The 26,700-nt window shown below is 38.8% G+C and overlaps 4 protein-coding genes and 1 long non-coding RNA gene across 8 annotated transcripts; 2 read left to right on the forward strand and 3 right to left on the reverse strand.

Annotated features, from left to right (window-relative positions):
* Positions 1-543: 543 nt before the first annotated feature.
* Positions 544-4,789, reverse strand: LOC122653858. The gene is made up of 3 exons (XR_006331856.1): positions 4,650-4,789; positions 4,452-4,553; positions 544-558 (listed from the first exon to the last, which is right to left on the reverse strand). It is a non-coding gene; the product is annotated as an uncharacterized LOC122653858 (long non-coding RNA).
* Positions 1,081-1,864, reverse strand: LOC122653857 (cytosolic Fe-S cluster assembly factor NBP35-like). Its single transcript, XM_043847810.1, has one exon. The coding sequence runs from the start codon at positions 1,735-1,737 to the stop codon at positions 1,096-1,098; it is 642 nt and encodes a 213-aa protein (XP_043703745.1). The 5' UTR covers positions 1,738-1,864; the 3' UTR covers positions 1,081-1,095.
* A 1,100-nt stretch (positions 4,790-5,889) lies between the features above and the next one.
* On the forward strand, positions 5,890-9,541 carry LOC122653856. 2 transcript variants are annotated; one of them, XM_043847809.1, is made up of 2 exons: positions 5,890-6,196; positions 8,388-9,541. In XM_043847809.1, the coding sequence occupies exon 2, from the start codon at positions 8,456-8,458 to the stop codon at positions 9,389-9,391; it is 936 nt and encodes a 311-aa protein (XP_043703744.1). In that variant the 5' UTR covers positions 5,890-6,196; positions 8,388-8,455; the 3' UTR covers positions 9,392-9,541. The 2 variants fall into 2 exon arrangements, with proteins under 2 accessions (XP_043703744.1, XP_043703743.1); XM_043847808.1 differs by having other exon boundaries at positions 8,408-9,541.
* Positions 9,542-11,724: 2,183 nt separating this feature from the next.
* On the forward strand, positions 11,725-17,840 carry LOC122656816 (2-methoxy-6-polyprenyl-1,4-benzoquinol methylase, mitochondrial). The gene is made up of 8 exons (XM_043851478.1): positions 11,725-11,852; positions 13,659-13,785; positions 13,883-13,944; positions 15,034-15,198; positions 15,321-15,465; positions 15,867-15,938; positions 16,594-16,702; positions 17,478-17,840. The coding sequence occupies exons 1-8, from the start codon at positions 11,759-11,761 to the stop codon at positions 17,577-17,579; spliced, it is 876 nt and encodes a 291-aa protein (XP_043707413.1). The 5' UTR covers positions 11,725-11,758; the 3' UTR covers positions 17,580-17,840.
* A 5,654-nt stretch (positions 17,841-23,494) lies between these two features.
* Positions 23,495-26,136, reverse strand: LOC122656664 (F-box protein SKIP14-like). 3 transcript variants are annotated; one of them, XM_043851276.1, is made up of 3 exons: positions 26,078-26,136; positions 25,101-26,046; positions 23,495-24,267 (listed from the first exon to the last, which is right to left on the reverse strand). In XM_043851276.1, exons 2-3 carry the CDS (start codon positions 26,037-26,039, stop codon positions 23,710-23,712), a joined length of 1,497 nt encoding a protein of 498 aa, XP_043707211.1. In that variant the 5' UTR covers positions 26,040-26,046; positions 26,078-26,136; the 3' UTR covers positions 23,495-23,709. The 3 variants fall into 3 exon arrangements, with proteins under 3 accessions (XP_043707211.1, XP_043707212.1, XP_043707210.1); XM_043851277.1 differs by having other exon boundaries at positions 23,495-24,261; positions 25,095-26,118; XM_043851275.1 differs by having other exon boundaries at positions 25,101-26,117.
* Positions 26,137-26,700: the final 564 nt, after the last annotated feature.

Here is a 26,700-nt window from a genome sequence, read left to right on the forward strand (position 1 = left end):
AGTGGCAAGTGGCAACAAAGGGATAAGATGTTTTTCACCCAACAGAACAGTCAATAAGGTGCTAACATAGAAATTCCATTACATCTCGTCAGTGTATACTACATTTTACCATAAAACTATTATAACAGCAAGACCAAAAAGTATCCCTTGACAAATGATTTATAAGTGGCTGAAGTATCCAATTCACTAGATGGAAAAACAAAGAAAATTCTTGAATTATTTGCATTTCGTATTTCATTGACCCTTGTAATAGTCACCCCTTTCTCATAAAAAAAAGTTAAAAGTATAGCTGTTTTCTCTGGTGAGGAAGATGGAGCTTCGTCCACTATTCTTTTGCTTGCTTGTATTGCCTGCTCTCCCTCCTTCATATAGAATTATAGACAATAGGCAGTAGACAGATGATTAATGCTAATTTTTTGTAACTTGATTTCTTTCTAGAGAACCAGACACCCCCCTCTGGATTGGGCAATCTTTTAGTTGAGGTCCTTCAAGATCTAACAGTAGATCCGGGCTGTGAGATATCTAGAAGTGTCATAAAATATTGTCCCCTGCATCTGTCTGCAACTCGTGTATCACCAGAAAAAAGACATGATCTACCATTGTTCAACTTCAACCCACAATTCCAGGTTGATATGAAATTCATATGTTCAATGCAATGCAGACAGGAATGAATTGAGAAACAAATGAAAGAATTGAGATGGAATGCACTGAACACAGTAATGAATTGAGAAACAAATGAAAGACTTGAGATGGAATGCACTGAACTGAGAGTCTCCCCATAAAATGAAGTATTAAGTATCAACTACTCACAAAAATTGATGCCTCCTCATCCATGGCATGTAGGGGTGCACAAGGGCTGGGACAGGTCAAGCCTCACTACCTCCATTTATTAAACAGGGGCTTGAAATCACTTCTGGGCCAAGGCCTCACACATTATGGACCTAAGATGACAGATGGAAGAACATTCATACACAGCCATCCATATATTCAACCAAATGAGGATAAAGGAAGGAGGGGGGAAGGGGAAGGATGGAAAGTAGAAGAAAGGAAAATTATAAATAAAAAAACAAAATATCATTTTGTCTATGATCTTGCCTATGCACTATCATCCACAGAGGTTTCAACTGCCCAGGTTGCCACCAGATTTTGTATGATTCTCTTCAGAGCAGGTGCACTGGCCACACATTTTTTATCAGCAAAGCACGACCGCCCTTCCTCAGCTGCTTTGCACAACTGGGGGTCCATGGGCACCATCCCAAGGAAGGGTACATCCATCTCCATGCACATCTTTGCCGCACCACCCTTGCTACTGTCAAACACCTCTCCTCTAACCACCAAATCTAGCATTTCTGGTGCCTTCTCTCTCATGTATTGTAATGCCCACTCTGTCACATCTGTCTCCTCCCCAATCTCAGTAACCTTCATAAACCTGAAATCTGTCAATGGCTGTTGCAACCCACTCATGTTCTCAACCACCCCAAGCACGGGTACCCCAACTTTCTTACAAAAGCTCACTTCCTTTCGCACATCAATCAGTGAGACCTCCTGTGGAGTTGTGACAATGATCGCACCATCAATGCCCGTCACCTGAAGAAGTTGGACAATTGAGATATGCTCCTCAGAGATCCCAGGAGGGGCATCCACCACTAGATAGTCAAGTTCCCCCCAGTAGACATCCTTCAAAAATTGCTTAATTAACCCATTCTTGCGGGGCCCCCTTCCATATAACAGCTTCATCTGGGTGGGGGAGCATGAACCCGATTGACATGACCCCAAGGTTGGACTCCAGATAAATAGGAGACCATCCAAGGTTGCTCTGGTGAATGTCCTGCCCTTCTAGACCAAGCATCTTTGGGATGCTAGGACCACAAAGCAATGGTCTTTATCAGGCATCAAATTCTCCGACTTGGAGGTGCCTGCTTTATTGAAATACAAACAACATCATCCCCACGATTTAAACCATAATTAGGAAGCAAATAAAAAGTTCTACAACAGGCACGTGCTGTTGTGCACTAAATGAAACACAATTTATAAGATAAACAGAATAGAAAGACTTTGACTAAAAGAACACTACTCATAAACCTCATTAGTTATTATTTTTTTCAATTGTTTGTGCTTCCATTTCATAAGGGATTGTAATTTTGCACTCAAGCATATCTAAAAATACCTAACTTCAAATGAAAATTATTCCGCTATTTGACTGATCGATTTAAACCTATTAAAGGAAAAAAGTCCATGAAGATTAAGGATACATTTAAAAGCATGTGTGAACTGGAAGTGGTGCAGGACATTTATTACATACTTTTAACTAAGCTTTATGGGATAGCGGTAGCAGTAATTGATCCCAGTTCGGCAAGGTACAGTTCTCCAATTGACCTTGCCCAAGGGTTGACCCAAAAGACTTCATTGAGGTTTCTTTGGTATTTTCAATTGATTCCTGAACAAAGCTTGATAGTGAAGTGAGTCAGATTTTTTTTTTTTTTAAAAGGCAGCATAAAAAAGCCTAAGGCGATGGGATTTTCTTTGGAATACTACAGAAGGGTTAACATTTCAGTTGAACTCTATAAGGATTGATTGCAATATTATAGATAGTAATCAACTTAGTTATATATTCAATTGGCGGAAAAAATTGGGTAGATATGATTTTTCTAGGAGGGTTGCCTACCCCATGGTGGTTTTCTCTCTGTTTAAGGCTTATAGCACACTTTATGAAGAAAATTGCAATTGGTTTAGGGTTTCAAGGATTTGTATGTCACCTACATGGAATGGTTGGGAGATTGTAAAATATTGAAATTGGATGTACTGTTTAAAATCTGAGCTGCAAAGATCTGATTTCATTGTAACACTGAGAAAGCACAAGCAGCCCCCTCCCCCTAACCCACTTCATCAACATTCAGTAAATTTAATCTCTCAGTGACTTGGTCCAACTCCAAGCCCTAACAAGACGAAACAAAAAACCTACGATGCTGGTCATTCAGCTTACATTAAGTACATAAAGGAACAGGGCAACCACCACCTTGAAATTAAGATCCACCAACCATCCATACAACAACAACTCAGCCTTGAAATTGATGTTGTACTAGAATATGTTATCAAGGCTAGAGATGGTTTCACATTGCCCAATTGGTAAATTTATTTTGACTGCAAATATCAGTATGAACATCTAAGAAAAACCATTTTTTGGTAGTGTGATGCATGCCTGCACAAACAATTATCGATAATAACATGGACAAAGGATGTAGGTCCAGCAGAGTAGATGAGAAGTGCAGTTCCTGCACCCAGAATGCAGCTATATAGCATGCAACTGGATATATCTGAACCATTGAATGGATAGAGGACACTATGTATTAGTCAGTTGCTCAAGTTGGGGCCCTTATTCAGTCGTACAGCCAGCCCACCTTGTATTGCCCATTTTCCCTTCTATTTTCGACTGTCTTGAATTGTTCAAGATGTGTTTTTCACCATTTTCTCTTAGCTTTGTTTTTACATTTGGGGGAAAAAATGGACAGGCTCAAACAGTCAAACTTGACACACAAGTAGGCAGGGCAAGCCCCCCTGCAACTAAAATTTTAGCCCTATCTGACCAGCCAAGTGGCATATATGACAGGCAGAGCTGCACCAAAGGGGCAAGTCCATCCTGATATTATTCTCACATACAGTAGGTGTCCATGTTAATGGATGCCTGATGTCTTATACCCCCTTATATTGTAGGTCCTGTCCTCAAGGCCTACAATCCGTGGGCTCCAAAACACTCCCAAAGATTGGCTGGCCAGATAACCCTATTCAATTGGTAGCAAATAAAATGGAACGCACAATCGCTTTCGCGAGTCGTGCTCAAGTGCTTGTTTGATGCTCCTCAATGGAAATCCCCATAATAATAAAGCTTGTTTGGTCTCTCTCTCTCTAAAAAAAAAAAAACTAAAAACTAAAAACTAAAAAAAATGTTCGAGGTTTCTTAATCCTAACTCGTGTCAAAGTCACTTTCACTTCAGGTTAATCAAAAAATGCTTTAGACCTTCCTTACTTTTCTTCCTTTCGGTTCATCTCTTATCAGTATGCGTTCTTGATACTCTCTAAGAAGATAAGCATGACCAGTGAGTTAAATAGTTATGGGAGAGTTTCCCAAATTGCTTCACGAATCCGTATAGTACCGACAATTATACTTCTTGAATTTAAAATTATTAGAAAGAGAAACAATTCCACAAAAGAGAATCCTACTTTTACACAAAGACATCCATTCAGCAAATTTCGCAGATTTCATGTTTAATGTTCTGATTGCTGTCACTAAAACAACCCCCAAAAAAAGAATTTGTGGGAATATGGCACCCACAAAAGAAAGCTCTCTCATAATCATAAGAGCAATAACAGAAAAGGGGGGGAAATTTTTTAACAGCCTCAAACATTATGACCAAATAAAATTCGAATGACAGAAGAAGAAAAAGAAAGGAAACCTGGGTCGGGCCCTTTTGGAGCAGTTGCACAAGCTTCTTGATTGGGGCATCCTTGGCATGCATCTGATTTTCCTGCGGATTCTGATTGAGTACCTGGGCAATCTGCAAATGAATAAACAACAAAAACAGAAGTGTGAGCAGAAAATGAAAGCAAACCCACGAAACAAAAAGGAAATACAGGAGGAAAACAAGACATACGCTCAGGGGCATTTTCAGGGATTTCATGGTAACCGTTCTCCATGACTTCACTTTCGTCTCCCACAAAGCTTACCACAAACTTCAATATATAACAAGACGACTGGGAGAGCAAGCAAAGTTCATCTCCTCCTTTTACGTTCAACCGACTGCGCGGAGGTTCCCTACTTCCCTGCCTCAGAAACGGTGTTACTTATTAGACAACATCAAATAGAACTCTAGATTCCAGAAGGGTCACGTGTTCCAACAATTTTTTTCCCAAAAAGGGTCCCTTTCACCTCCTCAATCCTCATCTTTAGAGAGAAAAATAACATTATTTTAGAAAGCCCGAACTGGGAAATCCTCCCGAACCACCGACCATTATTGTAAATCTTCCTCTTGTGTCTGCCAGGCGGTTCTCTTCGACCACTTTTGTCTCTTGTTTGTCTTGTAGAAGCAGAACATTAACAACTACGTCTCTCCCTCTCTCTCGCTAGGCCTTGGTAGGGGTTGATCTCCCAATCTCTCACAGAATGCCTTTAATTGCTCGCCTTTGACTTGGAGAAGAACTGAATTAACTTCGGAGAGTCTATCGAAACTTCTAAGGATTTACACCCTAACATCCTTGCTCCTTAAGGCCTTGGAGTAATTCCATGGCCTTTGTCTCCACCCTATCTCTTACTCTACCAAAGTTCATACCCAAATCAAGAACTGCACCATCGAGGGGGTTAACTGGTGAAGCAAACCATACAAACCCAAATCCATTAACGATCCCCACTCTAGTTTTTAAGGGTGAATCTTGCTAGAACCAATGCATTACTATCTAATAAAGAATTTTGCAATTTATGGGGGCGTTGTAGAGAATTCACATTTTCTATGAAGTCTTGGATCTCTCGTGTGCACTGCCTACAGAATGGATCACTCTTGAATTTTGATCGCTCTAGGACCAATTCCGGCTGATTCTGTTCCAGATTGAAATCTACTGGACCGATTCAACCCCCAATTCGAGTTTCTCCACGGTATCCGATTCCGATCGGGATCGTTCTTCCTGACTCGGAGTTTCTCCTACGGAGTGACCTGTGACATTTCTCCATTTCAGTGGGGGTATTTTGGACAAATCATAATAAAAAGCTGGGCAGAATGACAGATAAGAAATAGCGATTTATGAGGGCAGGCTCACTACCCCACGGCTCTCTCCCTCTCTCGGCCCCTGGATTCTGGACTCTGGTCAGAATACGCACACCTTGTGTTTGTTAGAAGTCATGACTTAATAGTTATAAAGTACAGAACGTTCCCTCTCTCTCCCTATGTGTTTCAAGCTTCCTACCCTTGAAAACCGCAGTAGTGGTGAGAAATGGTAAGAAATGAAAGCAGAAGATGAGACCCAATACGGTTTCTTCGGCTCGACGGTGAACCACCAGTGGTTACATTCAGCAACCTCTAGGCTTTATCTACTTCCCACAAATTGCCAAATGTTGTTTTTTCTTCTATTTCTTACTAATTCTTTCGCAACATTGAAGTGAATTGTAACGCCACAACCACCACCCGCAGCCTGTTAAAGCCTGGTTCAGGTACAAATAAAAAAGCCTCTCCATCTCTTCGTGCTTCTCAAAGTTTAGATTCAGTCTGCTTTTACTATTTTCTTCAGTTCAAAATTTATTTCTATATTGACCCCACCCTTATTATTTTTCTTTTCCATTGCTCTAGATTTGTGAGGGCTTTGGGCCTGTGCAAGATGGTTTTTTTTTTGGTTTGTTTGTTCTCTACAACTCCCCTCTTTGAAGAATCAGTTCCCATTTTTATTTTTTGGAAAAGATAATATTATGCTAGGCTTGAAATAGTGTTTTCAGTACAATTGCCAATTTGATCAGGGAAAAAAAGCATCCTCACGGGAGGAGGTTGTTCTTTGTGGAGTATTCTGTGCCCTTCGGGTCATCCGTCCCCCATTTTTATTCTGAAGATGTATGTGCTTTGGCCAAGGAGGACATATAGTTCTTCTGGCAATTTATTCATCAACAGGGAAACTGCTGAGGGGTGATTTAACTAATTCGTGTCATAGAAATTTACTATGGCATCTTTCTCCTGGATAAGTCTATTTTTAGTGGATTTACTCCTTTTTGTCCTGCATTTATTAATATCCAACAATGGGTATCTATTCTGTATTGTCTCAGAACTTTGGCTGTTGGCCTCAATTTTGATGTTCCAGTTTTCATCTACATCCAGGACAATATATAAAAATTAGAGCCATGTACAACCTGTTAAAGGACCATATGCTACTGTGCTTTTTTTTCTTTTTTTGCAGTTTAGGGGCCTTTGAGAATCCTTCAGTTGTTGCTTCTCATTTTGGTGTCTGGCTGCTGAATAAATATATATTTCTGCTTCCGCCATAATTGCTGCATGATATAATGGCATTTCTTACTTTGACACCCTCTGTCCCTGGCTTTTTTTTCTTCTTTTAATGTCGAACCAAGTTGATTTATTTCAAGAATCAAATTACTCACTTTGCTAGGTTCTTTTCTGAATTGCAATTGTCTACAAGACTTTCCCAGATCTCTGGAAATTATTTCGCTTCACTAGAATCCAGCCAAGAAACCCTTGAAACCTGAAACCAATCGCCGACAAAGAACTCCAGAGAAGTTATCCCTGACTAATTGGGTATCCTCTCTTTCATTAAAAAAAAAAAAAGGTGTACCCAGTGCATGAGGCTCCCACCACTGCGGGGTCTGGGGAGGGTCATAATGTATGCAGCTTTACCCTCGCTTCATAGAGAGGTTGTTTACCGACTCGAGACCCGCAACTACTAGGTCACAATGGAGCAACCTTACCATTGCGCCGAGGCCCGCCCTCTCTTTCGTTATTAAACATTATTTTTTAGTCATTCATTTTTAACCTTTTCCCTAAAATTTGAGTTCCCCATGCCTAACTGGTTCTACTCCTGTTTGTGAGTAGAATTTTCTGAACCAAAAGACACTGTTAACATTGGCCTCAGTTCTATTCTAATGACAAGTCTATTTTGACATCTCAGCAGAAAACAAAAAACAGTAAAGTCTATTTTGACTAACTAAATGCATGTGTTTGTGTATGTGGTGTACTGGTGTCTGTGGGAGATGGTGCATGCATGTGAAATTTTGTGTTCTAAGCAGAAATTTACATTCTTGATACTTTAGAGAACAAATAGCATTAATGCATGGGGTTTTGGACCATTATTCTATTAGCCATGTTCACAAGATCTTCTGGTTAATCAATTAACCCAATGATCATAACCATCTGGTCTCTTGCTATGATAGGGATATGACCTCCAGGAAAAGATTAGGCACTTTGACATTCATCATGGAAAAAAAAAAAAAGAATAAGAAATTAAAGAAAGGGGGAAAAGGGAAAGAAATAAAAGAAAGCTTGAAGAATGCTTTGGAGAAGTTATTGATTCATTTCTTTGGCTTGAATCTGACTCTACAATCCATTGTTGCTTTGCCAGAGAGATGACATACTCTAACAAGCAAGAATTGAAGCTAACATCTTTCCTTCATGTTATCTTTTTATGAACACACTCTTTGTCATATTCTAGAAACTGTTATAAACTTCCTTACATTGATCAGCTATACCAGTGACTGGAACACCATACAAACCTGGAAGGCCCAAGTGTGAAAGGTTGTTAAAGACTGTGAAGTCAATATAAAGTGGTGTATATTTGAAGTCAGTCTAAAATGGTGTATTATAAACTTCTTTTCAACTCATATGTCCCGATTCTTCTACTTATGTAGGCGGTACATGATCGTGGTCAGATCCTGCAAGTGAGGATAACCACCATCTACTGCTTGATTTTGTCTGCAATGAGCCATGCTTGTGTCTCCCAATTCCACATCCTCCGCCTCAAGGCAGTGACAGCTCTGCCGGTCAGAAGAGAGTGTGTTAGTGGCATTGCCCGATCCTGCTCTACCACTAGCTCACTGTTGACATCTCCATCGACCCAACTCACCCTTCGTCCTTCCGCACCAGTGGTTGTGGCCACCCACCTAACTCCCTTTAATGCCCCACAGCGCTCGGAAGAGTGGTTTGCACTCCGCAGGGATAAGCTGACAACTAGCACCTTCAGCACAGCTCTGGGATTTTGGAAGGGCAACCGTCGTGCTGAGCTTTGGCATGAAAAGGTATTCACATTGGATGCTGGATCCATTACTGCTGCTGGAAAAGCTGCCATGGAGTGGGGTGTGTTCAATGAGTCTGCCGCAATAGAGCAGTACAAAAGCATCACAGGTCGTGAGGTTAGTTCCCTTGGGTTTGCAGTGCATTCAGAGGAGCAGTTCAAATGGCTTGGTGCCTCTCCAGATGGGCTTCTAGGATGTTGTCCTGGGGGTGGGGTCCTGGAGGTGAAGTGCCCATATAACAAAGGGATGCCTGAACTTGCTCTGCCATGGTCAACTGTGCCTTTCTATTACATACCTCAGGTGCAGGGTCAGATGGAGATCATGGATAGGGAATGGGTTGATTTGTATTGCTGGACTCCAAATGGGAGTACAATCTTCCGTGTTTGCCGAGATCATGAATATTTTGAGCTGATTCATGGGATTCTGTGGGAATTTTGGTGGGAGAATGTTATACCTGCAAGAGAAGCTTTTCTGCTTGGGAAAGAGGAGGATGCGAAGGCCTACCGGCCAGCTCCCAAGCACAAGCAGACAGGGTTGGTTATTAGTAAGAGCATAAAATTGGCTGCCGAGGCAAAGCTGATATGCAGGGACATTGCTGGCCACACAGAGTTTTACAGGTGATCGGCCTACAGTACGAGGATGACAAGTTAATTCAATAATTTATGTGTCAATCTGCCTAGAGGCATTGTGTATTTATAGTTCCTCTGGGTTATGATTTGTAAGGATATGATATTCTTTTATATGAGCATATATCCCTATCAATGTTCTCAAGCCTGGGTGATGCAAATGCTATTCTTTTTTTTTGGTTGAAATGCAAATGTTATTCTTAAACACAACCAAGGATCTGGAATAAAACGTAAAGTTCTAAAGGATAGAGACTATATAATAAAGAAGTATGATTGCATTGAGCTGTCACCACCTTTCATGAGACCTAATATAATAATGAAGTTTATATTTATTAGAGGATAATTTATTTATTGAGTGCGTAGTCGCGGCGCTAAGGATCTATTTCTTAAACTCAACGTTAATCGCGACAGCCTAATCTGAGCCATTTATTTTTAAACCTTTTAATCGTAGCCGTTGAATAAAAAAAGCTTGTAACCTGCTAATCGTGACAACAAGTTTCCTCTTTTTCCTATTCTTCTTCTTTGCAGGGGAGTGCTTCAGGCGACATAGAACCCTAATTGGTTCAGTGTTAGAGTGGATCTTTCATGGAGAAAGCCGTCGTCGTCTTTGTTTGATATCTCCTTGAACCTGAAGCTTCTGTGAAGACAACCAGCACAGGTGGAAGAGGAAACCCTAAACAATTAAAACCCCATCTTTTTCTTCATTCTCTCATTCTCTGTAACTCCGATTTTTTTCTTTCTTTTTTTTCTGGTTTCCTAAGCAACTGGAAGAACATGGAAATGTAAATTTCAAGAAGATTAAAAAAATAAAATTATAATTGGGGCTTTTTCTGGTCTTTGTTCGATTTCTTTTTTTGGATTTCTCCGTTGGATTCGATTTTGCTAGGGCTGTTCTTTGCCAAAGAGAAGAAGGAGAGGGGCAACGTTGTAGGGGGTTTGGGTGTGCTAGGGAGACGAAGAAGAAAATGAGAGAACCTAAAAAAAAAAAAAAGGGTAAACATTACCCGTGTAGATCTAGGTTGCAGATTTCAAACGAACAAATTAAGAAGTTTCCGTTCTCCGCTGCTTCCCATCTGTAGATCTAGGTTGCAGATCTGGTTTTCGGTTTTTTGCTTTGTGTTTCTGCTCTGAGGTGTTAATTTGGGTTTTTGAGTTGCAAGTTTCTTGTAGATGGGTTTTGGGATGTAGATCGATGAGTTAATTTGGGTTAGGCTGTCGCGGTTAATGTTGTAGATGGGTTAATTTCTTAAACTCAATTATAATTTGGGTTTTTGAGTTGCAGGTTTCTTGTAGATGGGTTTTGGGATGCAGATCGATGGGTTTGGGATGCAAATCGATACCTGGAGAAGAAGACATGGGAGAGCCGGTTGCAGGTTAAAAATTCAACGGTTGAGATTTAACCGTTGAGTTTTAACGTTGCCTTTATCCTACTTTCCCACTCGCTCTGTGACTTTTTTTTTCTTTTTTTTTTTTTATCTTGTGTTATTCTCAAAAGTTATTTTAATAACGAAAACAAAAAATTTTTAAAATAAATTAAAACTGATTTATCATTATATCATTTTAAAAATCAACATTAATTGATTTTTAAAAATAAGATAAGAGGGCAAAACAATAAGGACATGACTTCTTAATTCACGTGTCTGTTTATAACAAGCATCCTTTTATAAATTATGTAAGATTACCAAAAAAAATTGTTTCTATTTAAACTGAGATTATAAATGAAGACTAAACTGATTGACTTGAAACACTGGTTGAGGTTATGAGGGGAAGTCTCGCAAAAATCGCTGGTGAATTTAGGGGTGGAACTAAGAAAGTTAGAAAACAAGGTGATTCAGATCCATAAATATTATTGATGAATAAACTCAAATCCCTTTTTTTAATTTATTGGTAAACGAATAAACTCAAATCTGAAAACAGGAATTTAGTGTGAATGTGATAAAGATTAGCTACCAAGTTTCAGAATTAAATAACTTGTATTGAGTTCCGAATAGATTAGGGGTTTATAAAGCATTCTAAAACCCAAATCTTTTCTGTTTACCACTTGGGCAACAGATGGCCGGTTGATCGTGTAGCGTCTGCACCGATGCGTGGGGTTTAATGAGAACGATTTTTTATTTTATGGGGGTAATACGGTATTTTCTCCCTATACAAACTCGTATAATTTTCCAAACCGCGAGAAAATCTCTACGGAGTGCGGACAAAGAAAAATTGTAACCTAAGTAAAATACCCGTTGTTACTCCCTGATCTTTGACGGACATGCCATGTAACTTCATATTTTCATCGTAAATCCATCACCCTCGCGCTCTCACAATCGAGCCGATTGACGGAGGAGAAGACAAGTAGCAGCGGCGACGAACAGCCATGGCTTTGAGAACGACGACCAGGAATTTAGGAAGGAAGCTCTCATTCATGCTCTCTCGAACTTCTTTTTTGCACTCTCATGCCACCAGCTTCGGTAAACCCCCCGCCCTCTATTTCTCTCTCTGATATTTATTTTTAGGATCCTTATGAATATGAATTACTTTCACCAATCTTCGATTCTATTGATTGTATTTGATGGAAACTCTTAATTCAGCGATTTATCGTTGTGGAATCGAATTCTGAAAATGTCCATTACTTTGTCTTTTGGACCTTTTTATTCCATTTCTATGTCTTTGGTTTTCATTACAATTACATATTTTCTGAGGGGGAGGGGGTAACGGGAGCTCTGTATAGTCTCTCATTTCCCTTCTCCCTTGGGTCCATCTAGATGCAGGTAAAGGGTAGGGAAGGGAAGTAAATTCAGTTTTGAAAAGAAAAAAAGGAATGTTTGTAATCATGAATTTGTAACCTACTTAAAACTCTTATCTTATTTGATAATTATACTTCTCAGATGTAATATTTGTTTTATTTTTCAAATCAAACGATTGGATTGCAAAGTAAAGCAAAATACTATAACCAAATTCGCAATGTTTTGGAGTTAGTTACACAATCTTGTGAGGATGTTAAGATGGATGTGTGGAAAAGCAAGGAAGGATAAAGTAATAAATGATTGTATCAGAGCTGACATGGGAGTTGCTCCGAGAGAGTCGGCTAAGGTGATTTGGTCATGTTCAACGGAAGCCTAAGGATGCCCCAGCAAGGAGGAGTGATATGATTCCGAAAAAGGAGCTAAAAGATCGGGGAGCAGCCCTAAAATGACCATAGGAGAAGTTGTGAGAAAGGATATGCATAGTCTAGGTCTCATGCCATGTATGACCTCGGATAGAGCCTATTGGAAGGCAAGGATCCATGTAGCTGACCCTATTTAGTTGAAATTCTCCTGACTTGCTTGGCTGTGCTTCTTTCCTCTTTCACTTTTCTTTTATTTTTCCGTTGTTCATTTGTCATTTTTTATTTTTCACTTCTCATCTCATTTCCCATTCTTCTCTGTCACTTCTCAGTTTTTACCTACTTTGTTTGATTGGATCCATGTAGTGAGTGTTCAGTTGCGTGGTTGAGAGAAAATGCACACAACTAGGGAGAAAAGTACTTGATAGATATGAGGGTTTGTTATTCTTAATTATGAAGCTGTTATATATGTTCCTTTTATAATTGTCCCTTGTGTCAAGAAGGGAGTCTGACGAATAGGAAAAAGAGATGTTTCTTGCTTTTCCTTAGAACCACCAAATTGCCAAGTGATATCCTGTTCCTTGTGCCAGGGCCTCTGGTCACCAGCCAATGCCCGATTTTGACCCTGTTGATGTTATTTTTCTCCTTTCCTTTTATCTTCTTCATTTTCACCTACCAAGTTGGGAACATAGGAGTACGGAGTAGTCTCTAGGAGCCATTAAAAAAAGCCAAATGCACATGTGGTATGGCTCTACCGGGATGTTAAGAGACGTTTGCATGTTTAGTGTCCCGAAACATGTGTCGATCATAGTTTATCTGGATACCCTTTATTTTTTGGTCATGTCTGCTTCTGTTTTTCACATGACCTATGTAATTTTCACTGTAGGTGCTGTGTCAGACATCCTGTATTGTTTCGGACAGAATCTTTTATCGTTGTCCTTTCTACCTTGGAAATAATATTTCAGACTTCTAGTTGACTGTTTTGAGCATTAAGACTGCAAGTGACTAATTTCATTTGTGTGTGCTTGAGTTCTATATGTTATTGGACTGTGCCTGCTTAAATTTTAAAATTTTATGGTGACTGACACAAGATACATGCACTATTTAACTCAGGAACAAAGAGAAAAGGGGAGGGGGAAAAAATAAATCTAACCCAAGTTACAATTTACAGGATTTAAAGAAGTTTCTGAAGAAGAAAAAGGTAGAATGGTCGGTAATGTATTCAGTAGTGTTGCTTCAAGCTACGATGTTATGAATGATTTGATGAGTGCTGGACTACATAGATTATGGAAAGACAGGTTAGGTCTTCTATGACATACCTGAATAGTGTTTTTGTTATGCAATTTCCCACAGTTTCCCCTTGTATCTTCATGTTTCTTCCTTTAATGATTTCAGGTTGGTCTCTAAACTGAACCCATTTCCTGGAATGAAGCATCTTGATGTGGCCGGTGGGACAGGTTAGCTTACTTCATGCATCATTTTACATGTAAGAGATTTGTTCACCATGTTTGGTGGATAAATTAGGGGGCTTGGGTAAGGGCTGGAGAGACAACAAAATAAAGAGGAAAAAGATATATTTCTCCATGATGAAAGGAAAAGGTGAAATCTTGAATAACCCCTGAATAAGTGTCAAGGTTTATTGTGCTGTTGAAGTACAGTGTATGGTCACTATGGTGTCTAGGAGTGAGGTCCGCTAGATTAAAACCATATGCTTGACAGTTGAAGATGGATAGCTTGAGTAGGTTCATTCATCCCCTTCCCTTCGACAACCGACTTTGGCTTTGCCATTTACAAGGATTGTGGCTCTCGTCATTTCTTACGTGAAAAACCATATTGCTGAGTAGAGGCTGGCCAAACCAGTTAATTCTTTAGCACCTTATCAATTGCTGTCTTTGATAGAAATTCTTGTGGAAATGCTTGGCGCAATTTATTGATGTACAAAAGAAAACTCACAAAGCTTCATTTAGATCTGGAATGAAATCATCTCATTTTGGATTTCCATGGTTTCTGTATGCATTACTTGATGCTCTAAGATTGAATCATCATGGCATGACTGGTTTGTTGAGAAAAAGTAGAAATAAAGTCCTCTTGGATGCTACTAAATGATGTTAGGTCAATTATTTATTCAGGGTGAAGAAATTATGAACTAAAAAGCTAAGAAAAAACAAATGGGGATAATTTTATTTTTTTTTATTTTTTTGGGGGGGGGGGGGTGGAACTGAATGGTTGTAAGGATACATTATAATTTATATCATGACTTTGTATGATAACATACATAGATGCAGAAATTAGATGAAGGAATGGGTTTTGAAAATCTAAGGACTTGATGCTCTAAACTCCTGGTTACCTAATAAAATTGTCCTACTTGAGAGGATCTTGCTTCTTCCCTCATTTGAATGTCATTTTAACCTAGGCTATCACTTAGATCTTCATCTTTCCTGGACATACCATTTTTTGTTGTCTTTACAGTACGTGTTTTATTTTTTTATCCTAGGTTTTTTTAATTATTTCTTTGCAATCTTCAATTTAAAACTTCAATTTTGCAGGAGATGTTGCTTTTAGGATTATTGAAACCATCAATAGCATTAGTCGTAGAGCAACACAAGATAACTCTGAAAATGACTTACAACTACAGGATGAAACTAAGATATATGTATGTGACATCAACCCAAACATGCTAAATGTTGGCAAAAACCGTGCCATACAGAGAGGTAAGGTACAAGGAACTGTTTAAAACTTTTTCATCAGTATTTTGCATCATCCATGCGCTGTTCTGTCCTAGGACTGGAATTGATCTACTAACATAACTGAAATTCATCTACTGATAATATAGGGCTGGTTGAAGACTGCTCCCTTAAATGGGTTGAAGGGGATGCAGAAGCCTTGACTTTTCAAGACGGCTCAATGGATGGTTACACAATTGCATTTGGTATTAGGAATGTTACACACATGGAGAAAGTTCTTGCCGAAGCCTATAGGTATATATACGGGATCACTTTTATCTAAGCTCCCGCTGGTAATGTTGTAAGTCCTGAAATGGATGGGTCCTGCTGCAAGATGCACCATCACTAACGGAAATGTGCAGTCTGTATTATATGGTGAATGAAATATTGGACTGGATGGACCCGGTTTTCTTTTAGATATTCATGGGACAACTTGTTGAAAACATTACAAGACTTAGAAAAATATCTTCTTGAGTAAGGATATGGATATTGTACCTTGAATAATGAGGGTGGCTAGATTAGCTGAATAGCTCTCAGTAGCCATTAACATCTGTGGGGCTTGATGCATCAAATTTATTTCCTTTACATCTTTGAGAGAACAAATTATCTTTGCTCATCTCTCTATTCTTAATGTATTGCCAGTTGTTCTCTCTCAGGGTACTAAAACGAGGAGGAAGATTCCTTTGTCTTGAGCTGAGCCATGTGGAAACTCCTGTTTTCAAACAGTTGTAAGTATCTTCAACTCTTTACTGGAGGTGGCTAACCCAGTGTTTGTGGACCCAAAAACAGGTTATAGGTTACTGAGGCTAATCTGGTAAGTCGATGGTGTTGTTTCCTATGCAGTCCCTTGTACAATCACCTATGACCATCTAAAAGGTTGAGGTGTTGGTCTACAATATATCATATACATTAAATGTTCTGAATGACCATGTCGAATGTATCTTGGAGCACCTCACTCATTGCTTGCCTTTGCAATAATTGGAGTCTCTCACCTGACCTTTGGACTTTCACCAAGGCATTCTGAGAATGTTCTGATATCTTAATTTATTGTCCATTCTCCTGTGGAATAGATTTATGTGGATTCCTTAGATTTTTGTAGAAATATATGTCAAAGGAAATCTGCCATCTAAAAAGTTGATACTATCTGGAATGCTATTGGTTTTTTCACTTTACATCATTTTTATGCCTACCCAGATGGAACTTTGGTCTTTGAATCTTCTGAAATGCTTGAAATACCTATCACCTTGAATTTATTCATGTAGAAATAAAACATTGCTGCCACATGCAACTGAGCTGCATTGTATTAGTGATTTATGAAGTTAATGTTTTGCCCTATTTTGTCATCTACTCCAGCTAATCTTGGTATTGCTCTACTTCTCACAGTTATGATTACTACTCATTCTCAATCATTCCGGCTGTGGGAGAGTTCGTTGCGGGTGATCGGGAATCTTACCAATACTTAGTTGAGAGCATTCGTCGGTTTCCCTCCCAGGTGAAATTCAAAATTCTCAATACACTGCCATTTTGATTCCAGCTTGTATTAGTAATCTCTCTCTCTGTGTCTCCTGTTTATGCTTTTTCTTATTTCCTTTCTTTCGTCTTTTAAAATAACCACTTTACCCTATATTTATGTCTGTTACTTCCTACAATGGAGTAGTTTTGGCGACCCAAACAATTAAAAGTAGTTAAGAAAGGTGCATTCAACCAACATGTGTGTGTGTGTGTGTGTGTGTGTGTGTGTGTGTATGTGTACAACCATAAGTATGATTGAATTAAGCTCTAAATGAAGCTTTATATGCTTTATTACAGTCAAAGATCATCTTACTGGAACTTGCAAAATGAAGACAACAGAATATGAAAGATTTGACTTTAACTGAGAAACCGGTAGGTCCCCTCATGCATGGGAACCTGGATTTATTGGCCACACTACGTTGTGGCTGTAGATGGTGGGCTCATGTAGGTTGACAAGATCTAATTTTGACTGCCAGCCATCCAATGCCCTGTTACTGTTTATCTAGCAATTGTCAAAGGTTCCCCAGAGTACTTATTTTTAGTGAAGTTGAGCCGACCCCATTTAATTGGGATAAGGGCTGAGTTGTTGTTTCTGTTATTGTTGTTGTTGTCGTAGGTTTATTTAAGCAGTGATGTAGAGTGCTTGTTTGAATTCTTATATTTAAATGCCTGTATCTTCATACTTCATTGTTTCATCATACATTAATCTTTGCTCTGCTTTTATTTTATTTTTTTAATGATTTCTGCAAATGCAGGAGAAGTTTGCTTCAATGATTGTAGATGCCGGGTTTCAGAAGGTCGAATATGAAAATCTTGTGGGTGGAGTTGTTGCCATTCATTCTGGGATGAAATTTTAGTGGATAATCAAATTCAATCGTGAACAAGTTTGGGAAGGGTCTGTCTGCTCTCCAATTCGATCAGGCCTTCTTAAACTTAGAACTTTGCTTGCTGGATGGCGGTGGAGTTTTCTGTCGGTGAAAGATTGTTCTCATGTGTCTCCTGGCTAAATCCTTTGTTTTTTTCTCTGGTCAATAAAAAACAGCAGCAATGGGTTTGGTTATGTTGAACTCCTACCCATTGAATAGCTAACCCATGCAAAATCCAATTTGCTTAATCTGTTTAGACATTTCTTTACCTTCTGTAATTTGAAATTACTAATTTATTTATTTTTATCAACTGAAAGAATACTTAGTTGATTGACTCATTGCTGATCTAAATGATGCCACTTCCCCCACCCCAACTCTAACATGCTCTGAATTGCCTCATCCTAGTCGCCGCATTCGCGAATTGGTTAGGTTCTCAGGGCAGATTGCTTAATGGTTTGTCAAAAAGCTAATGGAATGAGAGTTTAAAGCAAGGAAACACTTGTGGAGGGCTACTTTTTGCCATGTGAAGCCATGTAGGCAGTCTGGGTAATCACACTGTTCGCATTGGATTGCCTCCGCCCCCTTGTCATTTAAACATCTAATCCGGACTGCCATACTGCTGGTTATACTTGAATTTCTGTGAAACAAAACCTAAGATTTCGAATCTTTGATGGCTGTGGACACTGGTGTTGATTAGTTTTCAAAGCTAATGCTTGGGTTGGAACTTTCATCCAGGACGATGATTCAAGGTTAATGTATAAGAAATCGGACATGGGATCGAGAAGATGAAGCAAATATTTTCTCAAAATTTGTAATTTTTATAGTTTTTTATTCTATAAACTTGGGGATCTTGCTATAAGTTTCATCGATTTTTTTGCTATTTTACATTTTACTGAGTAAAATGAGGAAATGAAAAAGAGGGTTGCAGGAATGGTACAAAATTCCTAAAAATTACCAATGGTTTCTGTGCTACAGTTTTGAGTGTAAAGCATCACACTCCACCGACTCTTCACTGACTGAATCTGCTTCAGTTAAGAATCTTAAGATAGCTTTTGATACCGCAACTGCAACAAGTGAGTGAGTTTTAGACGCAAGGGTTTGATCCGAATGAAAGTCTCCTCATTGTAGATTATTTTACACACCTGAAGAGAGGGGGGGGGGGATCATTCCTTGATTCCCAGATTACTCAAAAGATAAAGCACCAAAGAGGAGGGAGGGGGGGGCCTCATCAATGAACAAGTTGGCCTGTATGACAACAGAGCATATAGAACAGGTTGGCCTGTCTGACAATGTTTCTGTTCTTCTAGAGTGAATCAGAACTAATTTCGTTTGTTTCTATTCTTTGGGCGCATTTCTGCAGGGCAAAAAACTTGACATGGGGTGAGAAAAAAAAATTTCTTTCCAATAGTTTCTGAAACAGAGAAACAGTTTCATTTTTGTTTCAATTATTTCTCAAATTGTGTGTTCCAAATGTCCACTCTATAAGTAAACAGAACACACATTACCAAATGTATGTGTTCTATTATTGTGCCAATAAGCTTTTAAAAAAAAAAAAAAGCCATCAGAAACGCAGCCCAATGGTTAAGGGTGTCAATTTAGAATTGAAATCAAACCATTTAAAATTGAACTAAACTGAACTGAAACAATCGGTTCAATTTGGATTCAAAATCTGGAATATTTTCTTGTTTCGATTTGAATTCAGGACTGAAACTGTTAGTTTGAACTGAACCAAATTACCCATTTTTAAAACTGAAGAATGAACAGAAAAAAATCTATTCGTTTAAATGTTTCAATCAATGTGAATGATAAATTTCATTCCTTTTTAATGTTTGAAAAAAAAATTGGTAGATTATGACCCTAAATAATTAAGGGGGTTTTATGTTGGTGAAAATGTAAAAAGTTTGCTCAAAACACCTAAAATAGGATCGAAACTGAATACAAATCGGGTCAAAACTGAATATGAACTGAACCCAAAGCAATTCGATTCGATTCTGATCGGAAAACAGGTTCCTATTTGGTTTTGGTTTCTACATGTTGTATCTTGAACCAAAGCTATTGATACCCTTACCAATGGTTGCCCAGAATCAGGAAAAATCTTTCTCTAACCAAAAACAGTCAATGTGATTGAGAGTGAAGACCAGGTCAATTGAGAAGAACAGAAAAAGAGAACAAAGATAAAGCTAAGAATAACATTAGCCAGCCCAATTAAGACAATTCTGTTAGGATAACTGTTAAGACAAGTTTTTTGTGATGCCTAAAAACTCTGGCCGCCCCTATCCCAACATGTTTTGGAGGAGAAAGAGATAAAAAGAGAGAGACAAAGACGGAGAGAGACAAAGAAAAAGAAAGATGGATGGTGGGCTTTCATGGGCTGATCAATGGGATAACCATCCTGACCCTCCACCACCAGCCACCGGAGATGACGATGGTAAGAAGGGCAAAGACGACTCCGGCAAGAAAAAGTCGAAGAAAATGAGTTTCAAATGGTTTTCAGAGCTCCGCAAGAAGTCTAATAAGTAGTTTACGCTGCTGTAGTCCCAACCCGCTTTCAATCCCACCACCTGTTACCCTATTGTTCTCCCCTTTTTATATAAGCATAATTTCATTTAGCGCTCTCTCTCTCTCTCTCTCTCTCTCTCTCTCTATCTCTCTATCTCTCTATGGAAGTACCAAGGTGCGTCTGGTGGTATCGCATATAAGATCATGGCTGCATTTATAGGAGTTGATATTTCCCGAAGGTAATGATATCGAATGTCAATATGTTTGGCCTTCGCATGAAAGTTTCGGCGCCTGACGTGTGAACAAACAAAGTTCAGTTTGTGTGTATTTGGGTGCCTCAAGATTTGATATACTTTGATATTTTTTCGCATTTTAGACTTTGCTCATACCCCCCTCACCACCACCACCACCACCACCACCACCATCACCACCCCCACCACCACGTGTTGTAATAACAATTCTTTGAATATCCTCTTATATATACATTTAGTAAAATAGAAAAGATTAATAAGATTTATGCAGTTCCCTCTAGTGCTAGACTTTATCTTCTTAATTGAGGTTATTAGAGTAACTATGAACAGGCTCTTGAATGCTTTATGGATTCTAGTTGATTGTATTTCATTTAAAGGCCGATGGTTCATTATAGGAGAAAACTCAGCTAATCTTTTGGATGAAAGCTATGTAAAATCAATGTAACTTGAAAAAATTTTCCTGCTACATGCATGGTCTTTACCTTTCACAAAACCACGCCTTACAAGATCTGACAAATCTTTGCTTTTAGAATATTAGAATAATTAGCCCTTTTTATAGCTAGATGTCATGGTTAAAGAAATATTATTTTTTGTTGTCTAATTTTTTAATTGAAAATCCATTTGATTCCTCTCCCACCCCACCACCCTTTTGGTTTTTTTGATTGGTAGTAAAGGCTAGAGAGATTTTTTTATATATATTTTTTATGAAAAAGCTAGAGAGCTTATTCGTTCATAATATATCGATTATAAGTAAGAAAAGTTTGCTAGGTTTATTATGGTCACCATCAAGGACATGACTTAATACTCCTCCAGTATAAACATCCAACATGCACTATATTGTAGAAAGTTTGAAATACTCGATACTGTTTCAGAAGTCTCATCCAAACACCCCATAGATTAAGAGACTATTTTCATCGTCGAGAGAAAAACTTGGTCAAACCAAAAATTAAAAAGATAAGAAAAATCAGATTAAGAATGAAAAAAAGATTCGAATATTTTGTTTGACATGCCATTTTCCACATGATGACTAAAAAATTAGCATTTTTATTAATAATCCTTTTACCCAACAGGTTAAATGGATAAGTTGTGTAAAATGTTAACAGCGGTAATGAAAAATCTATTTTTTAATCATTTGAGTGGTGGATTGATCTATGGGCATACAATTATTTGAGTAATTCAAATGGGATGGGATGAATGAGTATATCAAGGCAGTGTCTTTCAAGTTGATTTTGCATTTTCGGATGATTTTTATCACCTAAAAATGCAAAATCAACCTAGAATGCATATCAAACACAGCCCAAGTGTGTGAAGTGATAGTGCTCAATCTTTCTTATGTATTCAGATAAAAAAAGAAATGAAAGATTCTCGTACAATTCATGCTCCCCATATAGCTAGCTAGAATATTTTCCTTTTTTGGATATTCAATATTTATCAAATATGTACCTAGCTAATGGAACGTTATTGGATCAAAGGTTCCAAATAAAATGAAACATTTGATTCATGTAAAAGGGGAAGTAGAATTCATCAAAAAATATGTGAGAAGTAGAAGTTTGTACTAATTGTCAAAATATGTTCTTTGATTGGAAGGGGCTAATCAACTCAACCTTGGGAGCTCTTCTATGTTTTTTATGATGTATATAGGTTTATGAACGGTTCACCCACCATCCTAGGGTTCACAAACCTCTCCTAGGGCTTTTGTATGTTTCAAAATACCCTTCCGATACCCATTCACGTCCTCTTCCAATCTCATTCACTGTGGGTGGAGGGAAACTCAGTCTTTTTGTTCTTCTCTTTCTTTATTTGGATGGACACTGCTTAGATTGTATAATATAAATGATGCAAATCAGAGAAGCATAAGAAAATAGTGAGTTTAAATTCAAATTTTACATGGTATAATCACTGATTTTCAGAGTATTAACCTATCGACTCCAATTGATGAGTCAAATAGAATTATGTTAATATGATCTCCTCAAGAGATGCCCTTTAATGTTTAGTTTGCTACCCCGAAGGTCTGCATCAAGCATTGGTTCTAAGATATTCATGGAAGACCAATCCTGTAACCAATTCTGAATTTTTAAACCTTGCACCATAAGGTGGATTAGGCAGATGAGATAAGAGATCATGAAAGGGACTGTAAAGCATATCCCACTCTCCACTAAATCATAAATCTCTAGACCACAGAAGGGATTATAAGAAACAAGAGTACAGGAGACAATTTATTTATCCCAGGGAAGCTGGGTTTTACATGTTTGTGCAGCCGCATCCACTAACAGAAAGGGATGGAGAACGAGCCACAGATGACATGAATGAAGATACATACATTACATATAAAAATTATAACCACCTCTAATCTTGACCCTGAGCCAGTCAATCAAAATGATACTAAGGTCTTCAGAAATTACCTTACAACATGAAATGTACTGCAAACATTATAATTCAATCCTAAATTTCTGTTCATCCAAGTATTAGATCCAGCAGCACCACGAACTGCATTTTCCCTGCAGGCAACGCTCGGGTCACAAAGCCACCTTACAACTTCATTCAGCCAATCTTCACACTTTTCTGGGCTCTTCACTCGGATGATACTACCCCATTTGACTCCAACAGGTAGATAGAAAGCAACACCCACAACTGTTGAGAGACGGATGTATATCACACACTCATTCTCTGGGCTCCTACCACTTTATTGGGACTTCAAGTGGAACTTCAACTTCATTACCTTGGCGACAGGACGATGACTGCCAACTTTGACAGCATCACAGCAACAATCCCAACTTAAACAGGCAGACTTCAAGTGGAACTTCAACTTCATTACCTTGGCGACAGGAGGATGTCTGCCCACTTTGACAGCATCACAGCAACATTCCCAACTTAAACAGGCAAGCATATAAATCACATTCTCATCCTACTAGCTTTAAAGGAGGAAAACCCTGAGCAGGAGATTTAAAAATTGCTGACAGAGATGATGACCAGGTTCATCCAGTACAGACAAGCTCAAAAGCCTCCCCTCTCAGCACCTCTCTTTTTCTCCTTTGTTTCATTTTTGTTTTTTTGTTTTTTTTTTCTATTTCTTGTTTTTGTGTTTTTTTTTTGTTTTTTCCCCCTGGGTAAATTTCATTCTTATCAGACAAGTATTTTTCAACATCTTTTCTTTTCTTTCAATAAACTTTCCCAATGTTGATACCATGGCAACCCTTCCAAGCCAAGGTCCATTGAAAAGATTAAACCAACATTCCTGCCCACTCACAAGTCAACCAGATGGGCAAGGAATCATCTTGTCATGTATGTTATCTTTAGTCACATATCTGGACTGCCAATGACAATTTCTCACGAAACATCCTCAGCCAAAAGAGACACTATGATATAACCCTCTAGCCATAGAGGCGAAAATGGTACCTTGTCTCCTGGTGGAAAATGGTGTGCTTTGAGGGAACACCTTTTTCCTCTTGCCTCTCCGGGCAATTCAGCAGTTGCTTCCAGCAGCTTGAACAAAGCAAGTCCAGACAGAATGTCTCCACATACTCACTGTCATTGATACACCGCCCACATTGGACGCACCGTGCAATGCAGAGTGTGCATGCCCTGCATAAGTCAGAAGCACCCTGCTTCGCTTGGCAGCTCTCTGAAGGGCAATCGTAGACTAGCCTCAAATTCTGGCATCCTGGGCACATCTCAATATCAATAGCACGATCATCATCACAAGAGAGAGACAAGTGTGCATTGTGATAAAACCGTGCTTTATAAGCTTTTGGCTGTTGACAATTTTCTAAACCCACTATGAGCTTCAACTCTTCATAGTGCTCATTTGTTACGCCATAGAGCCCACCAATTCTTAGTTGCTTTATTCCAGGTGCACTGGAAGACTTGAAAGCTTTTAAGTTATTCACAATTCCTGCAACACTGAGTCTTGTACATCCTGGCACGCTTAGCTGCATAGGGAAAGAGAATAATAGTGAGGATATTGCATTGAAAAACATTTTTACTAATTAGGAAAAGAATGATTTGGGGGCTTCTTTTTTTTTGGGAGGGGGAGGGAAGAAACTATTATAAGGTTCAAGCAATTAATTTTGCAAATTCCAGAAACGAGTGTAAAACATCCCAGAAGTACTAAAACATGAGCATCCACATGAAGAGCCCATAAGTAGAACAAGACTAAACTGGATTAAATCATGAAGTAGTCGTTAAAGTAAATGTCAAGAAGAAACCATTAGAATTTTTGTTTTTGTCTAAGATCTTCAGAAATTAACCCAATATTGCACTGGTACCATGCATAATCAAGCAGGTGGATGGCTGAAAATTTGTGTCTAGTTGCTAGTTGCTACAAGAGAGTGACACAATTTCAATGGATCAAAAAAATTCCTTGCAGTATTGGATAGTTACTCAGCTTCTTATCGAGAACACACTTGGGCACAGTTGCTTTCTAATATCTAGTTGGGTCTACCCTGTCAAAGCCTACAAATTCTATAAATATATTTCACTTTGCATATCTGAACGGTCTGACAAATTAAGCTTTGGACTTCATTTTTCAATCCATAGGCATATTGCAATCTTGTAATGTATTGAATCTGAAGTCTTCTTGGTTGCATTTCATGCATAGCATTTCACAAAGAACAACTACTAGATACTATCATGCATTATTTGCATCCAAAAATCCATGATGACACGAACTGTCACAATGTGGAAAGATAAGACAATCTAGAAAGATCAATACCCAACTTTAAAAGAATCCTGTGAGTACCAAAAAAATGCTTGAAGTACTTACCTTCTTTAATCTCGGATTAGTTTGAAGGACACGTTTCACACCATCGTCTGCGATCCTTGAACACTCCACTAGACTCAAAGATTGCAAATTGCCTTGAGCTCGGCTAGTTAGCCGTATAAGAGCATCGTCTGTAATACGTTCATTCAAAGGCTGGTCTATGTGAATATTCGTCCACAGGAGGGGATCGTTTTGCACTGCAGAGCGCATAGTTCTGCACACCTTTTCAGCACAAAGGAGATCCTGCACACCAAGATAACGAAGGGCAAAGAGCAAAGCATCATGTGGAGCTTCTCCTTCTCCAGACGGACAGTTTTCAGCAGCTTCATGAGAGTGATGGGGTGGACGAATAGCAGCACAAGAATCATCGTCACCAAAACTCAAGAACTCCTCCATATTGCATACTGATACGAAGCCACCGTCACATGAACCATCTGCAAAATCTTTCTCCTCGACCCATCCATCAACCCAACCAACTGGGTTTGATCTTTCACCAATTCCAGTCGACACTGGCTCCGTCTGAAACCTCATGGCCCTGTTCCAGAAAAAATTCAACCCCGCAACAAACTGATAATCTCCTTTCTTACCAACAGTGTCATCTCTTACGTAGTTCTCAGAATCTGCTTCCATGTCCTCGATCCAACCTGTGATGGCTGTAAAAGTAGCACTTATATCCATCCCGAAGGGATCCGATGGAAGGATGTCAAGTATATCATTGGAGATTGGCTCGCGAGGACCTCCCCTATCGGCTCTGTCTCTTCTACAATCATAGGAATCCTCAATTTCCCAGTTGAAACGCCGCGGCTTGCCAAAACCATCTCCGTTCTTGTCGGGGATTCCCTCCACAACGTAGCCGTTGGCAATTCTAATGGAGGAAACCAAATGATCTTCAGACGGATTAGCAGGAAAGATGGGGCGATGAGAAAAATTCAAAGTTGTCATCCTATAAGCAGTATGTTTGAATTTCCTTCTCCTCTAGAAACAAAAGAATCAAGAAAAGATCAATCGAACTCCAGATGGAAACGCCAAACACCGAAAGGAAGATGAAAGAGGATAAAGGGGAACAACGAAATTGAGGAAGGACGAAATCTGAATAATGAACCCTAGACTAGATGATCCGACAAGAAAACTCTCGATTTTGGATGGCAAACAAAAATAAAGCACCAAAAAATTCACTGAGCTTCTTGTTTCGAGGACACAATAGCAGCTACAATCGAAGAACAGGAAGGAAAGAAAATGAGAATTATTTTTTAACCATTAAATAGAAAAGAAGCAATTTACTGATTTTTATTTCAATAAAATAGCTTGTAAGTTCCAACCTGATAAGGACTAGGGTTCTAACTTCCAACTAATCCAACCCAAAAATAGATTGGTAAAGAGATAAAAAGGAAATAACAGAAGTAAGAAAAATAAAAGAGAAACCTGGCAAATTTTATTTTTTTTTTAAACGCCGCGAGAAACAATCGATAATCGAAATCAATTGGCACTAATATTGACGACGAAGAACACCAAAACCCTAGCCGCACGAATGGAACACAGCAAGCAAAGAATTGACAGATAAGAAGAGGTGAAAAGAGTAAGCGCGAAATTCACGCGCTCCGAA

The sequence above is a fragment of the Telopea speciosissima genome, chromosome 3 (genome assembly GCF_018873765.1).
Source record: "Telopea speciosissima isolate NSW1024214 ecotype Mountain lineage chromosome 3, Tspe_v1, whole genome shotgun sequence".
Lineage (NCBI taxonomy): Eukaryota > Viridiplantae > Streptophyta > Magnoliopsida > Proteales > Proteaceae > Telopea > Telopea speciosissima.

Bases quoted from the DNA above. Each gene is read 5' to 3' on its own strand.
- LOC122653857 (XM_043847810.1), bottom strand. From the start codon at position 1,737: ATGAAGCTGTTATATGGAAGGGGGCCCCGCAAGAATGGGTTAATTAAG.
- LOC122653856 (XM_043847809.1), top strand. From the start codon at position 8,456: ATGAGCCATGCTTGTGTCTCCCAATTCCACATCCTCCGCCTCAAGGCA.
- LOC122656816 (XM_043851478.1), top strand. From the start codon at position 11,759: ATGGCTTTGAGAACGACGACCAGGAATTTAGGAAGGAAGCTCTCATTC. The intron at 11,853-13,658 runs GTAAACCCCCCG...TACAATTTACAG, and splicing joins CTCTCATGCCACCAGCTTCG to GATTTAAAGAAGTTTCTGAA. The intron at 15,466-15,866 runs GTATATATACGG...GTTCTCTCTCAG, and splicing joins GTTCTTGCCGAAGCCTATAG to GGTACTAAAACGAGGAGGAA.
- LOC122656664 (XM_043851276.1), bottom strand. From the start codon at position 26,039: ATGACAACTTTGAATTTTTCTCATCGCCCCATCTTTCCTGCTAATCCG. The intron at 24,268-25,100 runs GTAAGTACTTCA...TTCCCTATGCAG, and splicing joins CTAATCCGAGATTAAAGAAG to CTAAGCGTGCCAGGATGTAC.